Raw genomic sequence first — 22,753 nt, 5'->3', positions numbered from 1 at the left:
GTTTCCTTTTTAACAGTAAGAAGAAAAAAATAAACAGAAGATCTGCGATACATGAGTGTGAGGTGAGATGATCAAAGAAACACAGAATGATATCAATAAGAACATATATATTATCACACTCGGGATTTTACTACTGCTGTATAAATGTGAGAATAAAGACATCATGGAGTGATTACACTTTTGATTGACACTTTTGTTGGCAGGGACTCTTATTTTCATGGAAAACATTTAAAACCTTTTCTCTCTGTTTCCCTGTAGAACAATGATCCCAGTACAGGCACATATGCAGCTCTTGACCTCAAGTCCAGATCTTCTGACCTCTACGACACACTCGCTGTAAGTGAAATATCAAAAACCACACGTGCAAAAGAGTTTGTGTTTTCAAAAGTCAGGTAATAAATAATCAATGTGTTCACATAGACTGTCCATCCCAGACCTGCCGTTCACCAGTCGAGCTCTTCAGATTATGAGAATCTGTCAGTAAGTGTGAGATCCTCAGGTTGTCTCAGTATGATCAATAAAAACATTCATCAGCAATCAATCTACTGGTCAGTGGATACCAAGCATAGTCTTTTCTTTCTTCTACAAGCTGGATTATAGCAGTTTTTTTTTTTTTTTTTAATTTTAAGATAAATCTGATCATTTGTACCATTGTAGTGTTGGTTTATCATTCATGTGCAGAACTGTGTAAAAGTGTTTCTTGTCTTATTTCTGTTGTAGCCACACAGCAAGACACCACGATAAGATGAAGCACAAGTTAAACTTTACTCAACTTTTGGGTTTTCGTTGGACACGCCCACATCACAGCTACCAATGAAAATGAAGGACTTTCTGTGTGAACGCCACTGTAGAGTTTCCATTCTGCAGTGAAGTGATGTTTCTCATCACGTCAAGTTCAATTGGGAGAATGGGAGAATGAAATTATGTGTCTCTTACAGGTCCTGGCAATAATTCAACATAAAACAGTAACAACAAGACACAAATGTATAAACAGGTCAATTTTTGCATATTATATAAAGTGTTAAATTAATGTAAATCCGACGGATTAGACAAAAAGACAATATACACAGTATACAAGACATATTGTGAGGTTCATTAGAAATGTATATGTTTGAAAGCATTTAAAATGGCACAGATACAATAGCAATCTAATACCTGAATGGTTTAAACAGTCTTACCCACCTTTTTCCTAATGAGCCTGATGTGTTTAGATTCTGCTCCATCTTTAGTTCTGACGGATGACACTGTGCGCAGTGACAGATGTGTGATGTTCCCTTTCCATTTCCTGTGAAGTGTATCGATGTTCCCTTATTCCCTATGCTGGTCGCAGTGCCTTTCAAACTGAACATGTTCCCTCCCTTTAAATTGTAATCTCACTTAAGAGAGCAGAATACCCTGAAGTTCACTTCACAGTCCACTTACAGTCGATTGGAACACAACTGAAGTGCTATCTGAAAGAGTTTTCCACTGAGTTTGTGCAAGAATATTTTTATACATTTTATGTTTATCAAAGGGTCGATGAGGCTGATTCATTTTAAATAGAACATAAATAGAACATTAAAAATTACCAAGATCATTTTCAACCTTCTGTTTTGAATCTGTGCTTTAAGGCCCTGATATACTTCAGATAAAATAAATGAACTGGTGTGACGGCATTTTGAACAAAATCAGTTTAAAACGCAGTTTGTTTGCAGTTCAAAACCGCTTTCCAAAATTAACTTGCAGTGTCGAGATAAATCGGGTCCTCCCTCGAAATCAGGTCTCTATCAAATATCAGTTAATGATTATACTAAGTACATATGAATGATATTAAAGGGTTAGTTCACCCAAAGATGAAAATTCTGTCATTAATTACTCACCCTCATGCCGTTCCACACCCGTAAGACCTTCAATCAACTTCGGAACACAAATTAAGATATTTTTGTTGAAATCCGATGGCTCAGTGAGGCCTATATAGCCAGCAATGACATTTCCTCTCTCAAGATCCATTAATGTACTAAAAACATATTTAAATCAGTTCATGTGAGTACAGTGGTTCAATATTAATATTATAAAGCGACGAGAATCTTTTTGGTGCGCCAAAAAAAACAAAATAACGACTTATTTAGTGATGGTCGATTTCAAAACACTGCTTCAGGATGATTCGGAGCGTAATGAATCAGCGTGTCGAATCATGATTCAGATCGCGTGTCAAACCGCCAAACTGCTGAAATCACGTGACTTTGGCGCTCCGAACTGCGGATTCGACACGCTGATTCATTATGCTCCGAAGCTTCCTGAAGCAGTGTTTTAAAATCGGCCATCACTATATAAGTTCTTATTTTGTTTTTTTTAGCGCACCAAAAATATTCTCGTTGCTTTATAATATTAATATTGAACCACTGTACTCACATGAACTGATTTAAATATGTTTTTAGTACATTTATGCGTCTTAAGAGAGGAAATGTCATTGCTCCCTATGCAGGCCTCACGGAGCCATCGGATTTTTAACAAAAATATCTCAATTTGTGTTCCGAAGATTAACAAAGGTCTTATGGGTGTGGAACAGCATGAGGGTGAGTAATTAATGACATTATTTTCATTTTTGGGTGAACTAACCCCCTAATTTAAAATGTGTATAGCTTACTATAGTGCATAATAACACAAACTTACTATAATTTGTTTCACTTGATAAACTGTTAATTAATGATAATAACATAATAGTAATAGCCAATTAAGTGAATAATTGAACATCATTACATTGTTCTTTTTTATAACTGAAATATTTGGACACACTGTAAAAAAAATAAAAAAATAAATAATGGTCCAAGACTGTCAGCTACGGCTGCCAAACTAAATCTGTAAAATTAATGTAAAATACTCTAATTTAAATAAAGTTCAAAAACTTTAACAGAAATTTTCATTAAACTTTTTTACAGAAAAACACTCAAAGAAAAAAAAAAAAAAAAAAACAGAAAAACACACATTTTACAGGGATTCCCTGAATTATTACAATAAAACCCCTTTACTGTAAAAAATAATCTTTAAAAAAACAAATGACTTTCAGCAACTGCTGCCTAACAAAAACTGTAAAGCTAATGTAACATATCCTAATTTAAATAAAGTGCAAAAACAGAAAACTTTTACAGAAAAAAACATTTTACAGGTATTTCCTGAATTATTACTAACAAAACACATTCACTGTAAAATGTGAATCTCTGGCATTTAACCAGAAATAACACACACGCATGAATTAATGTAACCATATTAGTCACTGCATCACCAACTACACAGTTACTGTCTCTGAAATAAAGCAACTCGCAGCATAACAGCAGTGTTTTCTGGCTCATCCTGGACTGAAGCACAGGCTCTAGTCTTAAGTCATTATGTATAAATTATTCAGACAGGATCATGTAGACTCACACAGACATCAAGAGTCAGCGTATGAACCTCAACAATGGTGACAATCAGTTCATACACTGACGCTTGATGTCTGTGTGAGTCTATATGATCCTGTCTGAATAATTTCTGCATAATGACTTAAAAACATTCAAAATATTAAAGCAGGACAAAATTTCATGCAGTGGTATTCTATAAGGCTGAGGGCTGAGTGAGGGCTGCCCGTGCAGGGCCAGTGCTAAGGGGCCAACGTTTTGCCAATGAGCAAATTCTCAGGGGCCCTGCACTAGCAGCCCTAAGGCTTGTTTGCAGAGTCACGGACCATTTAAAATTTGGGCAGAGAATTGTTGCATCACTTTTTCCTCTGCTCGTGTGGGCAGGAGTCAAGAAAGAGGAAGAAACATTTTTTGTTGCAAGCATTTTAAAATAAACAGTGTGTAATCATGAGAAATTCATCAGTTTAATACCTGCTGGAGATCAGACTCACCAGAACGCTGTAAGAGTTACATTGGTTAATATGTGAATATAGTATGTGAATAATATGTGATTAATACCGTTGTGGAGAACAATGAGAAATATTCTCAAAACACAATAAACAGATGGTGATTAATGGAAATGTTCTTAGAGATAAAGATGTTTTTCTCATGGTGTGTGTGTTATATTGGTCTTATAGTGATGTCTGTCAGAATGGCTCCTCCTCTTCCTCTGGTGATTCTGCTCATGATTCACAGTGTCAGACGTCCACAGAAGATCAAATTGAGAATTAACAGAGGTTTAGATGTTGATGTTTGCTTGAAAGTGTTTTGTTTCGAGTCGCCATCATGGTGATCAGTGTTTGCTTTAGTTGAGCTCTTGACCCTTGACTATTGTTAAGTTACTTTTTCAGGAATTGCAGGTGTTTTCAGAAAGCAGACCAACATGTCTGTTTTAATGGTCAAATGACTGCATTAAAGTGATTTATACAACTGCTACTTCTGCAATTATTGACTTCTGTATCACGCACATTTGATGCTTAATGTAGTGTGACTTCTCTGAATCATGCACATTTGAGAAATGATGGTAAGATCAAATGTAGGATGTTTTCTGCTCAACATTTTATAAATGAGGCCCCATGAGTCAATTTTAAAGAACCCTTAATGCCAAAGATGTTCTAAGTAAAGAGAGATGTCTTCAATTATTGCATAATACTTTCATGTTTAATAGGTTATTCATATTTTTTCTACAAACTGCTTGATCTGTAAAATTGAATTAAAATAAGAAATTCATTTAAACAAAAGTAATGAATTAAAGCAAATGATGGAAACCTATAAAAAGTTCCAAATATGAATCACCTGACAGAACGCTTTAAGGTTCTACATAAAAAGGCAAACTGTTAAACTGTAGCTTAAACCTTATCAGAAGAATCAGAGGGGTTTGTGGGTAATTGTGGAGTGGCATAAACTGTATTAGAGGAATCAGAGGGGTTTGTGGGTAATTGTGGAGTAGCATACACTGTATTAGAGGAATCAGAGGGGTTTGTGGGTAATTGTGAAGTAGCATAAACAGTTTTAGAAGAATCAGATGGGTTTATGGGTAATTGTGGAGTAGCATAAACAGTTTTAGAAGAATCAGAGGGGTTTGTGGGTAATTGTGGAGTAGCATAAACAGTGCTAATGTCAGAGGGGTTTTGGGGTAACTGATTATTGCACTGTTTACGCCACTCCACAGAGGGGTTTATGGGTAATTTAGCAGTAACATAAACAGTGTTACAAGAATTAGAGGGGGTTTTGTGTAACTGGGTGGTTTTGCAGTCAAGCCTGGTGTCTTTAATCGCATCGTAAATGTGCAGTGTTTGAGGAACCTGGGAATAGAAATATAAATTATTTACAGTTTTGATGAAGGCCATCAAACACATTCTTATATCAAACAACTTGATTTTACAAACCCCTTCACTGTTTTCTGTTCCAGGTTCAGGCAATTTAGCAGCTGAATCAGGGTCTGTAATAATAAACACTACATTAAGCATCATTTCATATTGATGCTCAAGATATTAGACTCGCATTGACTAGTTGTGACCAGCAGGGGGAAGCAACATCTTTCTTTTCACTCATTCCTCAGAAAACAATGTAATTCGCTGGCAAACAACTGTAAACATTATTCTGACAACATAAATGTCTATGACAAATTTCTAAATTGGTAACATGACATACAAAATTACCTGAACAATATCCAAAGTTCTGATAACACTGTAAGCTGGTTTACCTCGAGTCTGACGCTTGTAGAGAGTCACAATGCATGACATGAGTCCAATGATGAGCAGAAGCAGAATCACAGTCACACCGATGATCAAAGGCGACGACGACGATGATGATGATGATGGTAACGATGATGATGATGATGATGATGATGATGATGATGATAACGATGATGATGATGATGATGATGATGGTGGTAACGATGATGATGATGATGATGATGATGACAAAGGTGGTGGATTTGTCATTAGCTCTAAAAATAGAGAAAAACATTTGCTGTGACAAACAGTATGCACATTTTCAAGCTTTAAAAACTTTAGAAACCCCATCAATTTTCCTTTTTGTAAATAATAAATCTTCATGAAATTTGATTTTCATAAACCTTGAGTTAATTGAGAACTAGGGGAGAGCGGGGCACAAAATAACACTTGTTGACTTTCCCAGTTTGTGTAAATTCACTTGGGGTTCAGAGTATTTATTTTTTTCCCACATTAATTTCACACATGTACAGTACAATTATGTGGCTTTGTTCAATTAATATTCAATTAACTTTTTTCTTTATTTACCCGAAAGAATGGAAGTGAAATGTGACAACTATGACAGCTTAAAATGTTATCTGATGTAATATATATATATATATATATATATATATATAGTCAATAAAATACAATTATTAACTTTTTCATATAAAAAAAATAGCATTTTTTAATAATTAAAAATAAACTAATTTTTGCGTTTGAGAACAAACACCAGAAAACACAGCTATACAGCATAGTTCAAAACATAATAATTAATAATTTCTGAACATTGACTCTCAGGCTTTATTCACCTTTTTCTTGTGGTTTCTCAATAGAATTCATAAAAGTATAGAATAAAATAGCATAGCTCTAATAGGGGCACATTGTAACGCAGTGTAATGTGCCCCACCTGTGCAACTGGGATTTGAAACCTTCTGCTGGTTAGAGCAGCATTAAGGAACTGTCTCAACTGTTAAATAACAGATATAAGATTAAAATAATATCAGCATGATATCTTCCAAGGTTTTTTTTTAATTTTAGCACATTTTTTTCTCAATATAGTGTTGATATGGCAACTAGTAAATACACTAAGTTTCGTCATGATGGCATGTGTGGAAAGTTTTAAACCATGTTTGTTACTACTAGCCCCGCGTTACTTTGTGCCCTGCACTCCCCTACATAAGGCAAACATCCTTCCTCTCATTATGATCATACTACACCTTCAGCTATAAATATCATACAATACAACCTGGGATTATATAAATATTTACATATGTCTAATAGAACAGACCATCTAAATGTGCTTCCACTTCTTTAAGACACAGTTTAGCTCATTGTTGTCTTGTTTAGGGGAACATTTGGCCATACATGTATATATTTATCTTCAACTTCAGCAAGTGAAATTCACTTCATTGCAGCTTTAGCTGTTCTAAACATCCTGTTGACTAATTAAGTCTCTTAGTGCTGACATTTGCCCTTTAACATGATTTGTGTTAAAAAATGCTCAAAAATAACAGTTTTACACCAAATAAAGGGATTTTTTATTTTACAATATAAACAATCTTGAAACAAGATGCATTTGTTTGAGATGCAAAATGACAAAAATCAAGTGAGTTTATGCTTAAAGAAGTGACAATGGGGTCAGGGAAATAAACTTAATTTAAAAGGAACACTAATTTTACCAATTAATATACTTTTGCATTAAATTGCCAAAAAACACCAGCATTGGTGATGGTCATTGTCAAAATTACTCACCTGTTATAACCTTCAGATTCACTTCAGTGTAGGGATCTTTTTTTGCAGATATATCAGTTCCACAGTAGTACGTGTCAGAATCCAGTTCTCTCAGATCTCTGATGGTCACATTGAAGACTGCTGATCTTGTGTCGTCATACAGAGAGAATCTTCCAGAATGAACCCATTTATCTTTCTCTTTAGTCTTGATTTGGTCAGTGCAGACTGACCACTGTCCTTTACAAAAATACTTTTCATTTGCTGTATATCTTTTATCATATTCACATTTGATCATGACTCCTCCTCCTGAATATCCTGTCACACTGATGGAGCTCACGACACCTACAACAAAAACACACTTTAATAAAACACTAAAATATACTGAACTGGGACTAATTTCAATGTGTTTTAAAGATAATTTCACCATTTTAGTATACATAATATTAAATTACTGTTCTGGTTCTTCTGATGTGATTGTTGGATCAGAACTTGAGTTCAGATTCTTACCAGGAATCATCATCAGAGTGAAAGTCAAGATGATCTTCATTCTTCTCTCTTATTAAATGATCTTCTCTGTTGTCAGTAGATTCAGTTCTTCTGAAGCTCTCTGTGTGTTTCAGTGTTTCCTGATAGTGTTTTTGTCATAAATGTGATGAGATGCAGACTTCCTCTTGCTTTGTCTTCTGCTGCTGTATGTGTCACAGGTACAAGTTTCTCTTAATTATGCTCCTGGCTTTTGAATGAAAAAAAAAAAAAAAAAAAAAATTATAATAACAATAAGTAGCAAGTGAACACACTTCTCACTCTTTCACTTCCCGTCTCTCTTGTTCAAAGAAACTACGTAGCTTTTTGTAATAATAGTGTACCAATAAAAGCTTTTTTTAAAATGACAGGGTACATATCAGTGCGTTTATACAGTAATTTTTTAAAAGCAAAAGTGCACGGATTAAGTTTGGGCTTCTGTGTTTCAAGGCAAGTAAAACTATTGCAACTTTTATTTAAATTCTGGGGAAATACAATCTTGTTTCATGAAGTTACAGGGTATTGCAGGCTGTAAATTAAAGTGGTGCTTGTTACCCTCTTGCTCTATGAAGTTACAGGCGAAGTACAATAAAAACACATACACAATCTGATATCACTGACTCGGAAACCTTTATTTGAAAAAACAACTTATTTCAAAACAGATTTTGGCACTTCTTATTATTTTAAAACTATTTTTTTAATCAGTATTTCATTTCAAATGCTAAAGTCCTCACTTTTTACTCATCTTTTACCTGCATGTCATTCGAGATCTATGACCTTCTTTCTTCAGATGAACACAAACGAAGGTTTGTAGAAAAATATATAATCTCTGCTAATGCAAGCGTTACCAATTTAGTTCTGCAAAACTGCTAAAGGGGAAGTAAACAGAAGGACAGAAGTTAACAGAAAGACAGAAGGTTTGTTTAATAAATAAATAATATATATAAAGGTTGAAGATCTGTATTATTAGTATAGATTTGTTTTTATTTTATTGGTGTAGATTTATCTTTGAGTCTGTTTCCTGCATCTCATTTAATTAGTCAAAGCACTTCATCCTGTACGTCACATCAGTCTAAGTAATTATGTAAAATATATTGAGCTTTATCCTTTTAAATACATTTGATAAGATAACACACTGCTTACATTTCACATAAATCACTACATAATACACAAATAAAACCTGCAGTGAGTAACATACAACTGCAAAAAGCCGCAACCCAGCTAATTAATGTCAAAGGGAAGAAAAACGACAAGAACAGAAACTACAACTTCAGCCACAGCCTTAGATGAAATCAGCTGAAGATAAAAGATATTAAATCTCTCAAGATCTGATTAAACAACTCCGCAGCATTACCAGCTTCACAGACTGACTTTATTTATTAGTATTTGTTTCTTATTGAGAATTAACAGAGGATCAGTTTTTTTTTTTTTTTTTTAATATTTGATTTAATGTCACCAATATGGTGATCAGTGTTTGTTTGGGCTCTTGATCCTTTTCTTTCGTTAACTTATTTCTCCTTTAGCAAACGCAATAGTGTTTTCAGAGAACATTTGTTTGCTGGTGAAGAAAGACAAAGGTGAAAGGCAGATCTGTTTAATAGCAGTCAAATGACTGCATTAAAATGACTTAAATAATTGCTTCTCTGGAGTTTCATGATGTTTTCAAAAATTATGAAGTTGAAGCATTAAGGAATAATAATAATAAAAAAAGCTCAGCCATCACTTGTCATACTTCTTGTGTCAACACTCATACAAACCTCAACAATCAAAAAATAACTCAAATATAAATAGTAAAATAATTCAGCAGCATTGACATTTGTGCCGCAGTGCATGCTGGGAGCCATGAATGTGTTTTGTATGCTGGCATGAAGCATGTCACCATTGTTAAGTTTCATTTGCTGATTGTTGTTGTCTGTGAGTGTTCGATATATAAGTTATTAACTTCCTGCTCACAATATGTTTTCATTTTTTACGAAAATATGATTTTCACAATAGTACGACAAGGTCAGTAGCACATTACGCAAAATCGTAGCATTTAAATGAATTAATAACTAAACACACTTCGGATTAGTGATTAGACTTCAGATGTGATCAGATCACTTATAATTAACAGGCAAAATCATCTGTCATTTTGTCTCATATTCTTCTGACACACTAAAAGTGTTTTCTGAACACTAATACTACAGCCAGATAAAAACTAATAAAACCAACAAAAGTCAAAAGCCCAACTACAGGAAACACTGATCACCACAATGGTGACTTCAAATGTTTGTTCCTGCTTCAGTGTTATTTTAACACTCTGTAATGTTGACACATATGAACACTGAGCATTGTTAAACAGAGCATTTTGCTGTGGGTTAGGGTCTCACCAGGAACTCATTTGACAGTGACTTCATTTGATGGACACAAACGCAAACAACAGAGGTTTACTTTGTCTCCTTATAAATGTTCCTACATAAATTATCAATGTTTCTGATTGATTAATATGGTAAATATTTGTAACGTATCAATATGGTTTAACAAAAGTTTTAACTTTTGACAATTTCCTAGATGTCATGTTAAAATGGAGACAAATTTAAGACTTAATTTCACATCATTTACATCTTTAAGTTTTAATGACATTTGCTATTAAATTATTAAATATAAATGAATTCACATTCATAAAACTCTGTTGAGTTTTCCAACCTAGTTTTGTTTGAATGACATATGAAACAAATAAGATCAAAACCTGTTCAAAACTGAAAGTGAAACTAATTAAACTAATTAATTACTGTAAATAATTAAAGCATGAGAGTCAAGCGGCTCCCTCTAGAGTTCAGATGGTGTTCAGCACCACAGACAGCAGCTGATCTGCAGCACTTGACTGAGGCCCTGTTTGAATTTTGATGCTTTTTGGTCGATCGGATCACAAGTAGATGAGGCAGACACATTCCTGTTTACACGTGGTATTTTAATCGGTCTCTTTTGTCCACTTTCAACCACTTCTGTCCTGATTTCTTAGAGGGGAGGGTCTATGGGTGGGTAAATGTATAGGCTTATCCAGACCTTTTGATCTAATAGACAAAACCAGCTCACACAATTTACATACGACAGCGGAAAATCAGATGGAGAGCACCCATTTTTTTATTTTATCAGGAATCAGGAATGGTGAGAGAACATTGTGCTTGGTACATTTAAATCCCGTCTGGCGAGCGCACTTCACATAGTGTTTGTGCATTATTTTAGTAGGCATATTGGACAACTATTTATATGTTATAATTTTTAATTATAACATATTAGCCAACATGAGCGTTTATACTACGAAAGCAATCCGGTCAAATGTGTTTTCAACTACCTCTAGAAGTGGTCAAAAGTGGACAAGCTCAAAACATTTTAGACCTCGTTTACACCTGTATTGAGCGTCATCCACTTGGGATCCGATCAACCAAAACACATCTTAAAGGAACACTCCACTTTTTTTGAAAATAGGCTCATTTTCCAACTCCCCTAGAGTTAAACAGTTGAGTTTTACCGTTTTCGAATCCATTCAGCCGATCTCCGGGTCTGGCGGTACCACTTTTAGCATAGCTTAGCATAGTTCATTGAATCTGATTAGACCGTTAGCATCTCGTTAAAAAATGACCAAAGAGTTTCAATATTTTTCCTATTTAAAACTTGACTCTTCTGTAGTTACATCGTGTACTGAGACCGACAGAAAATGAAAAGTTGTGATTTCCTAGGCTCAATGATATTACGCAGCACCTGTGACCCCCTGCTTGCACAGGGAGCGTGCCTTGCAACCATGGAGACATTTGTGAGAGACGCTGCGTAATATCATTGCGCCTGCTGAAGCCATGGTAGAGACAGCAAAGTTCCTTGATTATTACGCCAGTAATAGGAAGGAACGACAGTATAGTTCCTAGTCATATCGGCTAGAAAAATCGCAACTCTTAATTTTCCGTCGGTCTTAGTACACAACGTAACTACAGAAGAGTCAAGTTTTAATTAGGAAAAATATTGAAACTCTTTGGTCATTTTTAACGAGATGCTAACGGTCTAATCAGATTCAATGAACTATGCTAAGCTATGCTAAAAGTGGTACTGCCAGACCCGGAGATCGGCTGAATGGATTCGAAAATGGTAAAACTCAACTGTTTAACTCTAGGGGAGTTGGAAAATGAGCCTATTTTCAAAAAAAGGTGGAGTGTTCCTTTAATACCAGGTGGAAAAATTAGATTAGAAAACTTTATTAATCCCTGAGGAATAAGGGAAAGTCATTCAGCACCATTACACAATACAAACACCACAAATAGACAATTAAACATTTAAAAAAAAAAAAAGAAAAAAAAAAAAAACCTAACTGCAACAGGGCCTACGTGATTTATCTGGACAGACTTGAGCTGCTGAGTTTGTAAGAACAAGAACATTAGTTAGCTATGAGATTTGATGTTAAAATAATTACACGTTATTGTTATATAGAAAAATTATCTTTAGTTATACAGAAAAACATAAATTTTTTTTTAAGTGTATTGAGCAAATAACAATCGGAAAAAGGTTGATCACTAACATGCATTTGCTGTAAATCACTGACTCACAACTGCATATAATGACTCTGATCATGAATGTTATTAAAGAGGAACATCATCTGGATCGTCTGTCATTCTGTACATGATGATGATGATGATGATGATGATGATGATGAGGAGGAGGAGGAAACAACAAGTTCTGCACTGTTAAACAGTAGCATAAACTGTATTAGTATCAGAGGAGTTTATGAGTAGGCCTAATAGTGGAGTGGCATAAACAGTATTAGAAGAATCAGAGGGGTTTGTGGGTAACTGTGGAGTAGCATAAACCGTTTTAGAAGAATCAGAGGGGTTTGTGGGTAATTGTGGAGTGGCATAAACAGTATTAGAAGAATCAGAGGGGTTTGTGGGTAACTGTGGAGTAGCATAAACTGTTTTAGAAGAATCAGAGGGGTTTGTGGGTAATTGTGGAGTGGCATAAACAGTGTTACATAAATCAGAGGGTTTTATGAGTAACTGGCTGGTTTTGCAGTCCGTGTGAAGTCTGGTGTCTTTAATCTCCTCATACAGCATTTGATGAACCTGAGAATGAGAAATTGTTCACAGCTTTTGATTAAAGTCATTCATTCAAACACATTCTTATCAACAATGTGACTTTACAAACCGCTTCACTGTTTTCTGTTCCAGGTTCAGATTTTTTAGAGGCTGAATCAGGGTCTGTAAAACAAATATACTACATTAAATATAGTAATAATCATAATTCACATTTAATAATATATTTATATTTATATAAATATATTATATTTTAATAATAATAATAATAATAATAATAATACACGGTGTTGTGATCCTGAAGGAGTAGCATAAACTTTTTGAAAAAAAACATTGTGATCCTGAAGGATCACAAATAAGGAAAGGACGAGTATGTCAAAAAACATCTGAGCTTTATTTGACAATCATGCTTAAAATGAATCAATATTAAGCCCATCTCGGGCCAAAAGGTATGGACATGATGACTAGAGAGTTGACACTTCATCCAACACAGGACAAAAGCAGACCGCCAAGAGGAAGACTGTAGAAACAACATTCACTTAGAATTTGCAAGTAAAGATCACAAATAATTACAAAGAATCTACAAGTAACGCACCGAATTAAACAAAATTTTAATGTATAAAGACTAAAATAGTATTTTCTTGTAAAACGTACTTCAGTGATCTTTGTATTATTTACAACTTTGCCTCATGCCTCACTCACTACCCTGCATCTTTTATTACATCAGCCTCAACAAGCGGTCCAAGGCATGCCTGCTCATGGAAGGTCCTCAAGAGAGCTTTGAAGAATATGTTGAGTGGGTACAGGTCAGATGTGGATCCCCCTACACCATCTACACCAACCACAATCTGGACCCAGAGCCCAACAGGGTAATGTTTAGTTCAGTTCAGTTTCATTGTGTTTTGGTTTTGTTTTCCCTGTTCTCATCTCAGTTCCCAGTCATTGTTAATTTCCATAGTTTACTCATTAGTTCCACACCTGTTCTTACCTCTGTTAATCGTTCCCTGTGTGTTTAAACCCTGATTTCTGTCAGTTCATTGTTCGGTGCCGTCGTTGACACCAAGTGTTACTAATGTTTTTGTGATCTCCTGCATTTTTTTTTTTTTTAAGTTTAATAAAGACTTCATATTCTTGGAATTCTCCTCGCATCTTCATCGTTGTGCATGCAAGAAGCCAGACATTACAGTTTTGCTAAAATTCCATTCTCTGAACGCTCATAACACCCCGTTTTTTAAAACGTTAAAAGAAAAATGTAATGGTTATTTGAACAGTAAGGAAACATTGCATTTTATCATTCATCAAACATTATGGGGGCGTTACTTTTGAAAGTTCTTAAAACAAATATTAACATTTAAAAATGTTAGATGAAAGTCCAACTAAAACATTTCAGAAAGAAATGCTCCATGTATAAATAACATTTTGATGCTAATGTTTTAGAAACATTATTAAAGACCAGAAAACTTTGAACAAATGTTCTATTAATGTTACTGGAAGAATCTTTGTTCATAACTTTGAGAAAACCTTACCAAAGCGTTAGCTAAAGTTCTGAGAATGCTCCGTTAGCTGGGTTACCTCGAGTCAGATGTTTCTTGTAGAGAGTCATTATGCATGACATGAATCCAGTGATGAGCAGAAGCAGAATCACAGTCACGCCGATGATCAGAAACAAACCTGAGAAAACAGGAGGAGATGAAATCACAACAAGAATCTGATTCTCTCTAATGTCTGCAGGCAAATGTTTGAAAATGAATGAACTGTTCATCACCAGAATACCATTCGAGATAGATGGAGAAGCCGATGTGAAATCAGATGTTGATGATAGCTGGGAATTTTGCGAAATAGGTGATGATGATGATGATGATGATGATGATAACAACGGTGGTGAAAATGTGTTTTGATCTTAAAAACAAAGGCATTGGCTGTGACAAATGATATAGACACTTTCAAGATTTAAAAGCTTTTGAAACACCATAAAGTTTAATTTTTGTAAATGGTAACAAGTTTGAGAACTCATTTTGATTACAGAGGATGATTCGCAACTCATATGAAAACGAATAGGCAAACATCCTGATCTTACTACACCTTCAACTATAAATATCATATACAACCTGGGATTATGTAAACATTTACACACAGCATGTCTCTTTTAGAACAGACACTCAAAATGTGCTTCTCCTCCTTAAAACACGCTTTAGCTCCTTGTTTTCTACTTCGATGGAACATTTAGCCATATGCGCATATGCACACATGTGCTCAACTGAATTTCACTTGAGCACTTATTGTCTCTTTAATTGTTCTAAACTTACTGTTGACTAACAAAGTCTGTCTTAGTGCCCTTTAACATGATTTGTGCAAAAATTGCTAAAAATAAATAAATTCACAGTTGTACACTGCAAAAAGTAATTTTCTATTTTCCAATACATATCTAAACAATCTTGAATCAAGACAGATTTACTTGATATTCAAAATGACATAATTTCTGCAAATTTTGATAAAATTAAGTGCGTCTGCCAATGGGGTCAGAAAAATAAACTTGACTTAAAAGTTGCTAATTAATATTAAAATAAAAATAACAGCATTAGTGATGGTCAAGTTCAAATTGCATCTGGGTTACTCACTTGTTAAAACGTTCAGCTTCACTTCAGTGTAGAAATCTATTTCTTTAGGGATATCTACTGCACAGTAGTACGTCCCAGAATCCCGTTCAGTCAGATCTCTGATGGTCACATTGAAGACTGCTGATCTTGCGTCGTCATACAGAGAGAATCTATCCTTCTGAACCCATTTATCTTTCTCTTCAGTCCTGATGAGGTCAGAACACCATCCAATCTGTAGTGTATCTGGCTTCTGACCTCTACAAAAATACTTTGTTTTTTGAGTATATTTTTTCTCATATTTGCATTTGATCGTGACTCCACCCCTTGAATATCCTGTTATGCTCATGTAGGTCATGACACCTACAACAAACCAGCACATTTAAATACAACACTTTAAAACTTTGATTACGATGCTTAAATGTTCAAAATGCTTGCAAACTTTCTGTCAGTTTCTTACCAGGAATCATCAGCAGAGTGAAAGTCAAGATGATGTTCATTCTTCCCTCTTATTAAAGCTTCTCTTGTTCAGTTCTTCTGTAGCTCTCTGTGTGCTTCAGTGTTTCCTGGTGTTTTCGTCATGAATGTGATGAGATGCAGTCTTCCTCTTCCTCTTCCTTTGTCTTCTGCTGCTGTATATGTCACAGGTCTTAAACTGAAACAGAGAGATTGTGTTAAAAAAAATAAAATAAAATAATAATAATGCATCAAAAACATACAGTAAGAACAAAGAAAGCAAGAACTGCTGACATATAAAGAGTTTTGTTGATAAAGTTAGCATGTTTTTCACACTGTAAGTGTCAGGAAACAGAAGAAGACAGACAAGGTGAGTATCAAAAATAACAGTTCTTTATTTAGGCAAAGACCAGGAGTGAGTAAATGGACTCAGACTACACTATATTTTTGTCGGTCATGATAGTCACTGTGTCAGATTCTATGATTTTGACTCCTAAAATCTTGGTGTGTCGTGGACAATAAATATGTCAGACAACACATTGCTACCTGATCATTCATCGCATGCCGTCTTTAACCACATGCGTGTTGTCATCAAGAAGGCGGGACTACTGACTGACAGAAGGTGCTGTGAGTGTGAACAAACAATGGCTAGCAGCGTGTTTTGCTCTGTCTTGTAGTCAGAAAAGCCCAAAAGTGGTTACATAAGATGATGATGAACAAAATCAGGCTAAAATCATGTAGTCTGAACTGGACATTAGCTGATGAATGATAGAGTTCTTTGTCTTTGCAGATGGAGATACTGAACAGGATACAGGAGAACCAGACCCAGGCTGAAGTGGCTGCAGACAGATGACTCAAGACGGATGACTGAAGACGGAAGAAGACAAATCACAGGTAAGAAGTTCAGGTGAGTATCACAGGTAGGTCATCAGTAGCGTATGGTAGATACAACGAGACCAGACAGAGTCCTTGTGTTTGGTTAAAGCCAGGTGCACACTGCGCGATTTATAACAGACCTTTACGATTGTTGCTTGTCAGACTGTACCAACATGATCCTCATGTCACACTGTGGGATCTCAGCTGTCCTATATGTCAGACTGTACAACAGACAAGACGTGTTAAAAACGGACCCGCGTATTAAACTTGTCCGGAGTTTTACATCATCAACCCACACACATTCGGTGACTGTGAGCTGCATTATACACGGGACTGAAATGGTGGCTAACAAAGAAAATTCTAGCGTTAATTTTGATCACGGCTTGTCTTGAAAAACTAAGACAATTTGACGTTTCTTCTGACACTGCCAGAATTTCGTCGGAGGTAAAATTTGATCGCAACAGTCATTAATCGGCTGTCGGTGAACATGTCAAACTAACGATCAAAGACTACAGATTTTAGCCAAGGATTATAGGAATCTTTTAGGATTCTCAACATTTGTCTCAGACAACCAAATCGTGGCCAAAATCACACAGTGTGCACCCGACTTTAGGCTTTTATGGCAGTCTTGATGAGGCTGATGGTAAACAGATGTGATGATTGCGCATAGTGAGCAGGTGATGACCAGGGAGGATCATGGGAAATGTAGTGCATAGAGGTGACTGGACTGGTGAAAGGAGATTATGACAGTAAGACTGTAATCAATTGTCATGAGTTCCTCTTTTTTTACGATCCTGACTTTTGAATGAAAAAGGAACACAATAATATGAAGAAGTAAGTGAACACACTTCAATTTCACTTCCCGTCTCTTGTGTTCAAAGTAAACCCTCGATTTCCACATTCTCTATTTGTCCATAAATTTAGTTCTGCAGAAACTACAGAAACACATTCACACTTTACAGCATGTTTGATCATACTGTTCATGTTTAAGTCAATGAGTGGAGTTGAATTAAATATTACATTTATTCATTTAGCAGACATGTTTAGACATGTAGAAAACACACCAGCAATATATCAGGAGCCAATAACAGCTAAAGCAGAAATAAAACCATGAAACAGAGGTTTAAAACAAATGTATTTAATTATATATATATGCAGTCATTTGCCCAAAAACTGAAGGTTCACCTGCATTGGCCTGGCCATAAACACAACTGTTTAATTATGCAAAATATATTGAGCTATATTCATGTAAACCCATTTGATAAGGCGAGCCAATACCTGCATTTCAAATAAATAAAGTAATACACAAATAACACTCGTAATGAGTATAATATAACAAACTGCAAAAAAAAAAAAAACTGTAAACTTTCTCTGAACATTACAATAGATCGACAAATGCTAAAGTGTTTTTTTGTAAATCCAGTGACTGACAGTCGGCATCTATTCCACAAAATGAAGCAGATGAGGGCATGGTTCTTCATTTAAACCCTAATCTAGCCAAAGTGTCTTCTTAAAATAAGGGATTGTTTTTGTCCTGTCACTGCATTGTGGGTTGAACTTCCACTCCATGAAGCTGCTTTGACACACATTCTGCAAAAAACGTCATTAGTCTCTTTACTGTGAAGTTAGTCTTGCGTAGCCAGACCTTCAGACTGACGGCAGAAGGTCTGGACTCTATCGCAGCCTTTATTGGCTAAGGACCACAAAAGAAGACGTTTGATTGACATGTAAAGCAACCAATCACAGTTCGTTTGGTCCGCGTCAGGTTTAGGGGCGTGAAAATGAAAGTTGATGTACCAACAATAACAGACCGGCGTGCATCTAATAAATTATTCATTCAAGAACATTGTGTAAGTTTACTGCAACAATGGAGCCATGAACTTCACATACTTTTGAAAATCCAGCGTTTATTTGATCCTGATAAGCGCTCGTTGTCATAGTTGTAAACATGACACCGTTCTTCTTCTACGAGGGGGTTTGGCGTCACGGCATTTGTTTCCAGGCGGACCGTTAAAGAACGCAACACACACGTCTCCCGGACATCCTGTAGAATTCAACCAACCAGATGATGACTTCAAAACTCCTGAAGTGTTTCCAGATAAGTGTGCCATATGCATCAGACGTTCAGCCAACGGTCCGTGGGCATGACGTCTGAGGCTGAGACTACTGTGAAGTACATCATCAGATCAGCTAGTTAATTTGCAGTGGAGTAGATTGTTGAAACTGGTTTATCTACTGTTGAGTAGACTGTTAAATCTGGTTTATCTGCAGTGGAGTAGGTCATTGGATCATCTGGTTTATCCGCAGTGGAGTAGATCATTGGATCATCTGGACTTTCTGCTGTTGAGTAGATAGTGGTGTTTTGACTGTTCTTGCACTGAAACTCGCTGATTTCCTGATAATTATGGTCATTCCAGTCACTGTCCTGCAAAATAACTCATGTTATCTTCCAAAACCTTCCACATTTGAACATCTCAACAGTATTTGTTATCACTAGCAGATATATGTTGAGTTTTAGATGCTGGTGAGCAGGAGAAAGACGTCCAGAGCTCATAGATATAATATCATCATCATCATCACTCACCTCTGCAGTGATCTCTGCTGTTGTATTCAAAGGCAAAAGCCCGACAGAGACTGTCAAAACATGAGGAGAATTAAAGTTACATTCAAACAGCAAACATTAGAAAGAGATGTGTGTGTATCTGCGTCTTTAGATAACAGAGTTTTGTTAGTTAGTTTTGTTTCCGTAGAAACGTGCATATAAATCTGACCTTGCTGTGAAAGTCCTGTTTGTGTATCTCTTGGTGGTTTCTTGCTTCTCTTCTTACACCACACCATCAGCGTCATGAGGAAGATGATCACCATGATGACTAACCCAGCACTGACGTAGATGACAAACCCTGAATCTGAGACATGACCTGTAACACACGTTAAGTCCTTTAAACTGATATATAGATGCATCACATTCAAATATTCAAGAAATAAGAGTCATAAAGAGCGGCAGACAGATGAACTGACCTGTTGAGAAGTGATGATTTGTTTGATTCATGCTGGTGGATTGTGGATTCAGTTCTGTTGTACTGAAATATGATGATGATGATGATGATGTGTTTGAAAAAGGGCTGATGGTTGAAACCTCAGTGGTCTTCTCATCTGATGAATGACAGGAAAGATCAACTTAAAGTCAGTGTCTCTAAAACACCGACAATGAATTAAACTTAAAATAAATAAACATTTATCTGTTCTATTGTCTTCTGTAGAGCTGCTTTATAGCTGAAAATGAAATAATTTTACAATTGATTAACTTTGCAATAATTAAACTGTTATTTCCCTGTTTATTACTGTGAAGCTGCTTTGAAATAATATTGTGACCTTATTTTATTTAATGACTAATTGGTCTGTTCCCTTGTAGTTCATTTCTTCTGAAGCTACACTTCTAATAAATATAATCACTTACCCAGTTTAACCTGCAACATAATCTCTGAATAGACATCAGTTAAAGGCAAAGTCCTCTTCACAGCACACCAGTATAGTCCTTCATCCTCTGTTCTCAGATCAGTGATGGTGACGGTGAAAACTCTGTTCGTCGTGTCGTCAGTCAGAGAGAATCTCTCGTCTTTAGCTGGAGATCCTGATTTAACCATGATGTTTTTATTTCCAGTCATACACTCGCCTTTACAAAAATACTTTGAATTTGATTCATATCTAGATTCATATGAGCATCTGATCTCAACTCTCTCTCCTCTGTGTCCTTTAACTGTAACTGGAGCTCCGACAACAACAGCTGAAACACAAATATCATTATATAGAGCTGTTATGTGTGAGTAAGAGACATCAGCAGGTCAGAATAATAACTTACAAATATCATCCATATGAGTCTGATGATCATGTGATAACAGAGTAAAATCAAGAGATCATGTCAAACTGTGTGTAAAAGAGCTCAGAGTCTCAAACTCACCTGTACAGATGCTGGAAAAGAGCAGCAGAACGTCCCACATGATGAACTTTGACAAGAGTTTCTCTTAAATAAAAGACCAAATTCTGTGTGACAAACATTACTGTCGTTCTCTTCCGTACTGAGTGAACAATGTGGCGTCAGCAACTAATATTACCATTTCCTTCCCCTTCTGTATCTCTAACCACATCAGCTCTACTAGACATCTTAAAAGAGCACATTTACTCTGACAAACACCACATGCTTTGCTTACATACTGATCTAAACAGCTTAGTACTTTTATTATTTATGAATGTCATTTTTACCAAAATCAAAACTAAGGTCCATGATAAAGGTTACAATTTGTATATTTTAGGTTTTGTATTTGCAACTGTTCTCTGCCTTCTTGCCTTCATTAGTTCATTTTAAACGGTCCTGTGGTTGACAAATAATAATTAAAAGTACAAACAGGCGATTCCATCCAATCTTTAAATCTTAATTTAATGAGCAAACTGCTGTTCATAATAGTTTTATATGAAGTAAAACATCACATCACATCACAGGACAGGTCATGTGTTTCCATGAAAGACTAAACATTCAACTGAGAAGTGAAGTAATTTGTCCAATAAACAAGTCTTTTCACGAGTTCACTGTCTCTTTGCAGCTGATTTCAGTCAAACTAAGTAGTTTTAGATGGAGATTTGCTACATAAGGCCAACAGGAGCGTGCTGAAGCTCTATGTAGTGTTTTACATCACCTGTAGAGGGCGTGATGGAGCGCAGCTCACTGAGCAGGGTTGCCAAGTGCTCAGTTTTCCTGCAGAAATGGACTACTTTTAAACTCTTGCAGCAGGTTGAAGGTTTGACATTGTATAAATTATATCTGACTGAAATGCTTTTATTAAAATATTTTACTCATTTTCCAGTAATAAAAGCATTATCTATACAGAGTACACAGTGATTATCAAGTTAGAATTGAGTGTACTGCATAACAGTGACTGTAAAATATCTATTTTTGGTATGGGAGTTGAATATTTGGACTCTGATGTAGAGGTCTACGCGGGACTGTTTTTTTTTTTTTTTTTTTTAAATAATGATATATAATAATATATATATATAATGTAAATAATGATATATATAATGATTTTCTTCCCGACCCAATGGGTCCCATTAATTTAGATCGTTTCCAGAATCTCACATTTAAAATTCCCCTAAAGAAAGAGAGTGACTGGGGATAACAAATATCATATTTTGGATAGCAAGATTTTTATTCGTTATTTGTCTTATGGTGCTGTCAACACTGTAAAAAATGTCACAGAGAAAAATAGGCTAAATTAAATACAACATCTGTCCCTCAAAACTATAGGCTAAGCCAAAAATATGAATAAACGAAAACTGTTGGCTTACTAGCTATGCTGCAAAATTAATTTTTTTTTTAACATCTACGCAAGAACAGAATGCCGCTGACTTACGGCGGTTTCAGTAGGCTACTGAACATCTCTCCTAAAAAATCTGATCACAAAGGCTGAATGTTATCTCTGAAGGTGCACTCATGGCTGGGATGCAAAGAACATATCTTGCCAGGAAACTGGGAACTGTGTGAACGCCACCACTGCAGAAAGCTTTGTTCACTTCAAGTTAAAGTGCGGATGCGCTGTTGTCAAAAGACTTTGGGAGTGGCCGGGTTATTGTCAGACTGCCCGCTCCTGTCAGAGTACACCAGAGTCACGGACCGCTACCGCCTTTCATTCAAAATGTAATCCCGTGCCGCAAGAAATCTTATCGGACCTCTACTCGGATGATTGGATCAGGGTCATTGAGTTAGTTTTGTTTCTTAGATCTGGCAACCCTCACTCTAAAAACATGCCAGAATCAGCGCTAAAGAGGCTAAAAAACTTTTTATTTGCTTTAACTGTACTAATTACATTTTTGCATTTATTTGTGTTGTTAGT

The 22,753-nt window shown here is 35.7% G+C and overlaps 3 protein-coding genes across 5 annotated transcripts in view; 1 reads left to right on the top strand and 2 right to left on the bottom strand.

Moving 5' to 3' along the window:
- Window positions 1–22,753, top strand: part of LOC127523943 (B-cell receptor CD22-like) — an 80,390-nt gene that overhangs the window by 4,841 nt on the left and 52,796 nt on the right. The window contains exons 12-15 of one of the 3 annotated variants that reach the window (XM_051915165.1): window positions 17–62; window positions 259–336; window positions 421–480; window positions 721–1,583. The exons of the other annotated variants lie outside the window; for them this stretch is intronic. Of the exons in view, the coding sequence (XP_051771125.1) occupies window positions 17–62; window positions 259–336; window positions 421–480; window positions 721–744 (208 nt within the window). The 3' untranslated portion in view covers window positions 745–1,583. Of the gene's footprint in view, window positions 1–16; window positions 63–258; window positions 337–420; window positions 481–720; window positions 1,584–22,753 lie in introns of those variants that run through there. 3 annotated transcript variants of the gene reach the window in all.
- Window positions 11,612–17,265, bottom strand: LOC127523959 (CMRF35-like molecule 8). Its single transcript, XM_051915206.1, has 6 exons — window positions 15,997–17,265; window positions 15,561–15,899; window positions 14,716–14,841; window positions 14,515–14,613; window positions 13,055–13,107; window positions 11,612–12,972 (listed from the first exon to the last, which is right to left on the bottom strand). The coding sequence occupies exons 1-6, from the start codon at window positions 16,034–16,036 to the stop codon at window positions 12,598–12,600; spliced, it is 1,032 nt and encodes a 343-aa protein (XP_051771166.1). The 5' UTR covers window positions 16,037–17,265; the 3' UTR covers window positions 11,612–12,597.
- On the bottom strand, window positions 17,991–20,982 carry LOC127523962 (CMRF35-like molecule 5). The gene is made up of 6 exons (XM_051915211.1): window positions 20,827–20,982; window positions 20,326–20,652; window positions 19,887–20,021; window positions 19,640–19,786; window positions 19,453–19,502; window positions 17,991–19,293 (listed from the first exon to the last, which is right to left on the bottom strand). Exons 1-6 carry the CDS (start codon window positions 20,864–20,866, stop codon window positions 19,063–19,065), a joined length of 930 nt encoding a protein of 309 aa, XP_051771171.1. The 5' UTR covers window positions 20,867–20,982; the 3' UTR covers window positions 17,991–19,062.

This window comes from Ctenopharyngodon idella, chromosome 12, assembly GCF_019924925.1.
Source record: "Ctenopharyngodon idella isolate HZGC_01 chromosome 12, HZGC01, whole genome shotgun sequence".
NCBI lineage: Eukaryota > Metazoa > Chordata > Actinopteri > Cypriniformes > Xenocyprididae > Ctenopharyngodon > Ctenopharyngodon idella.
This window is presented reverse-complemented; position numbering and strand designations above follow the sequence as displayed.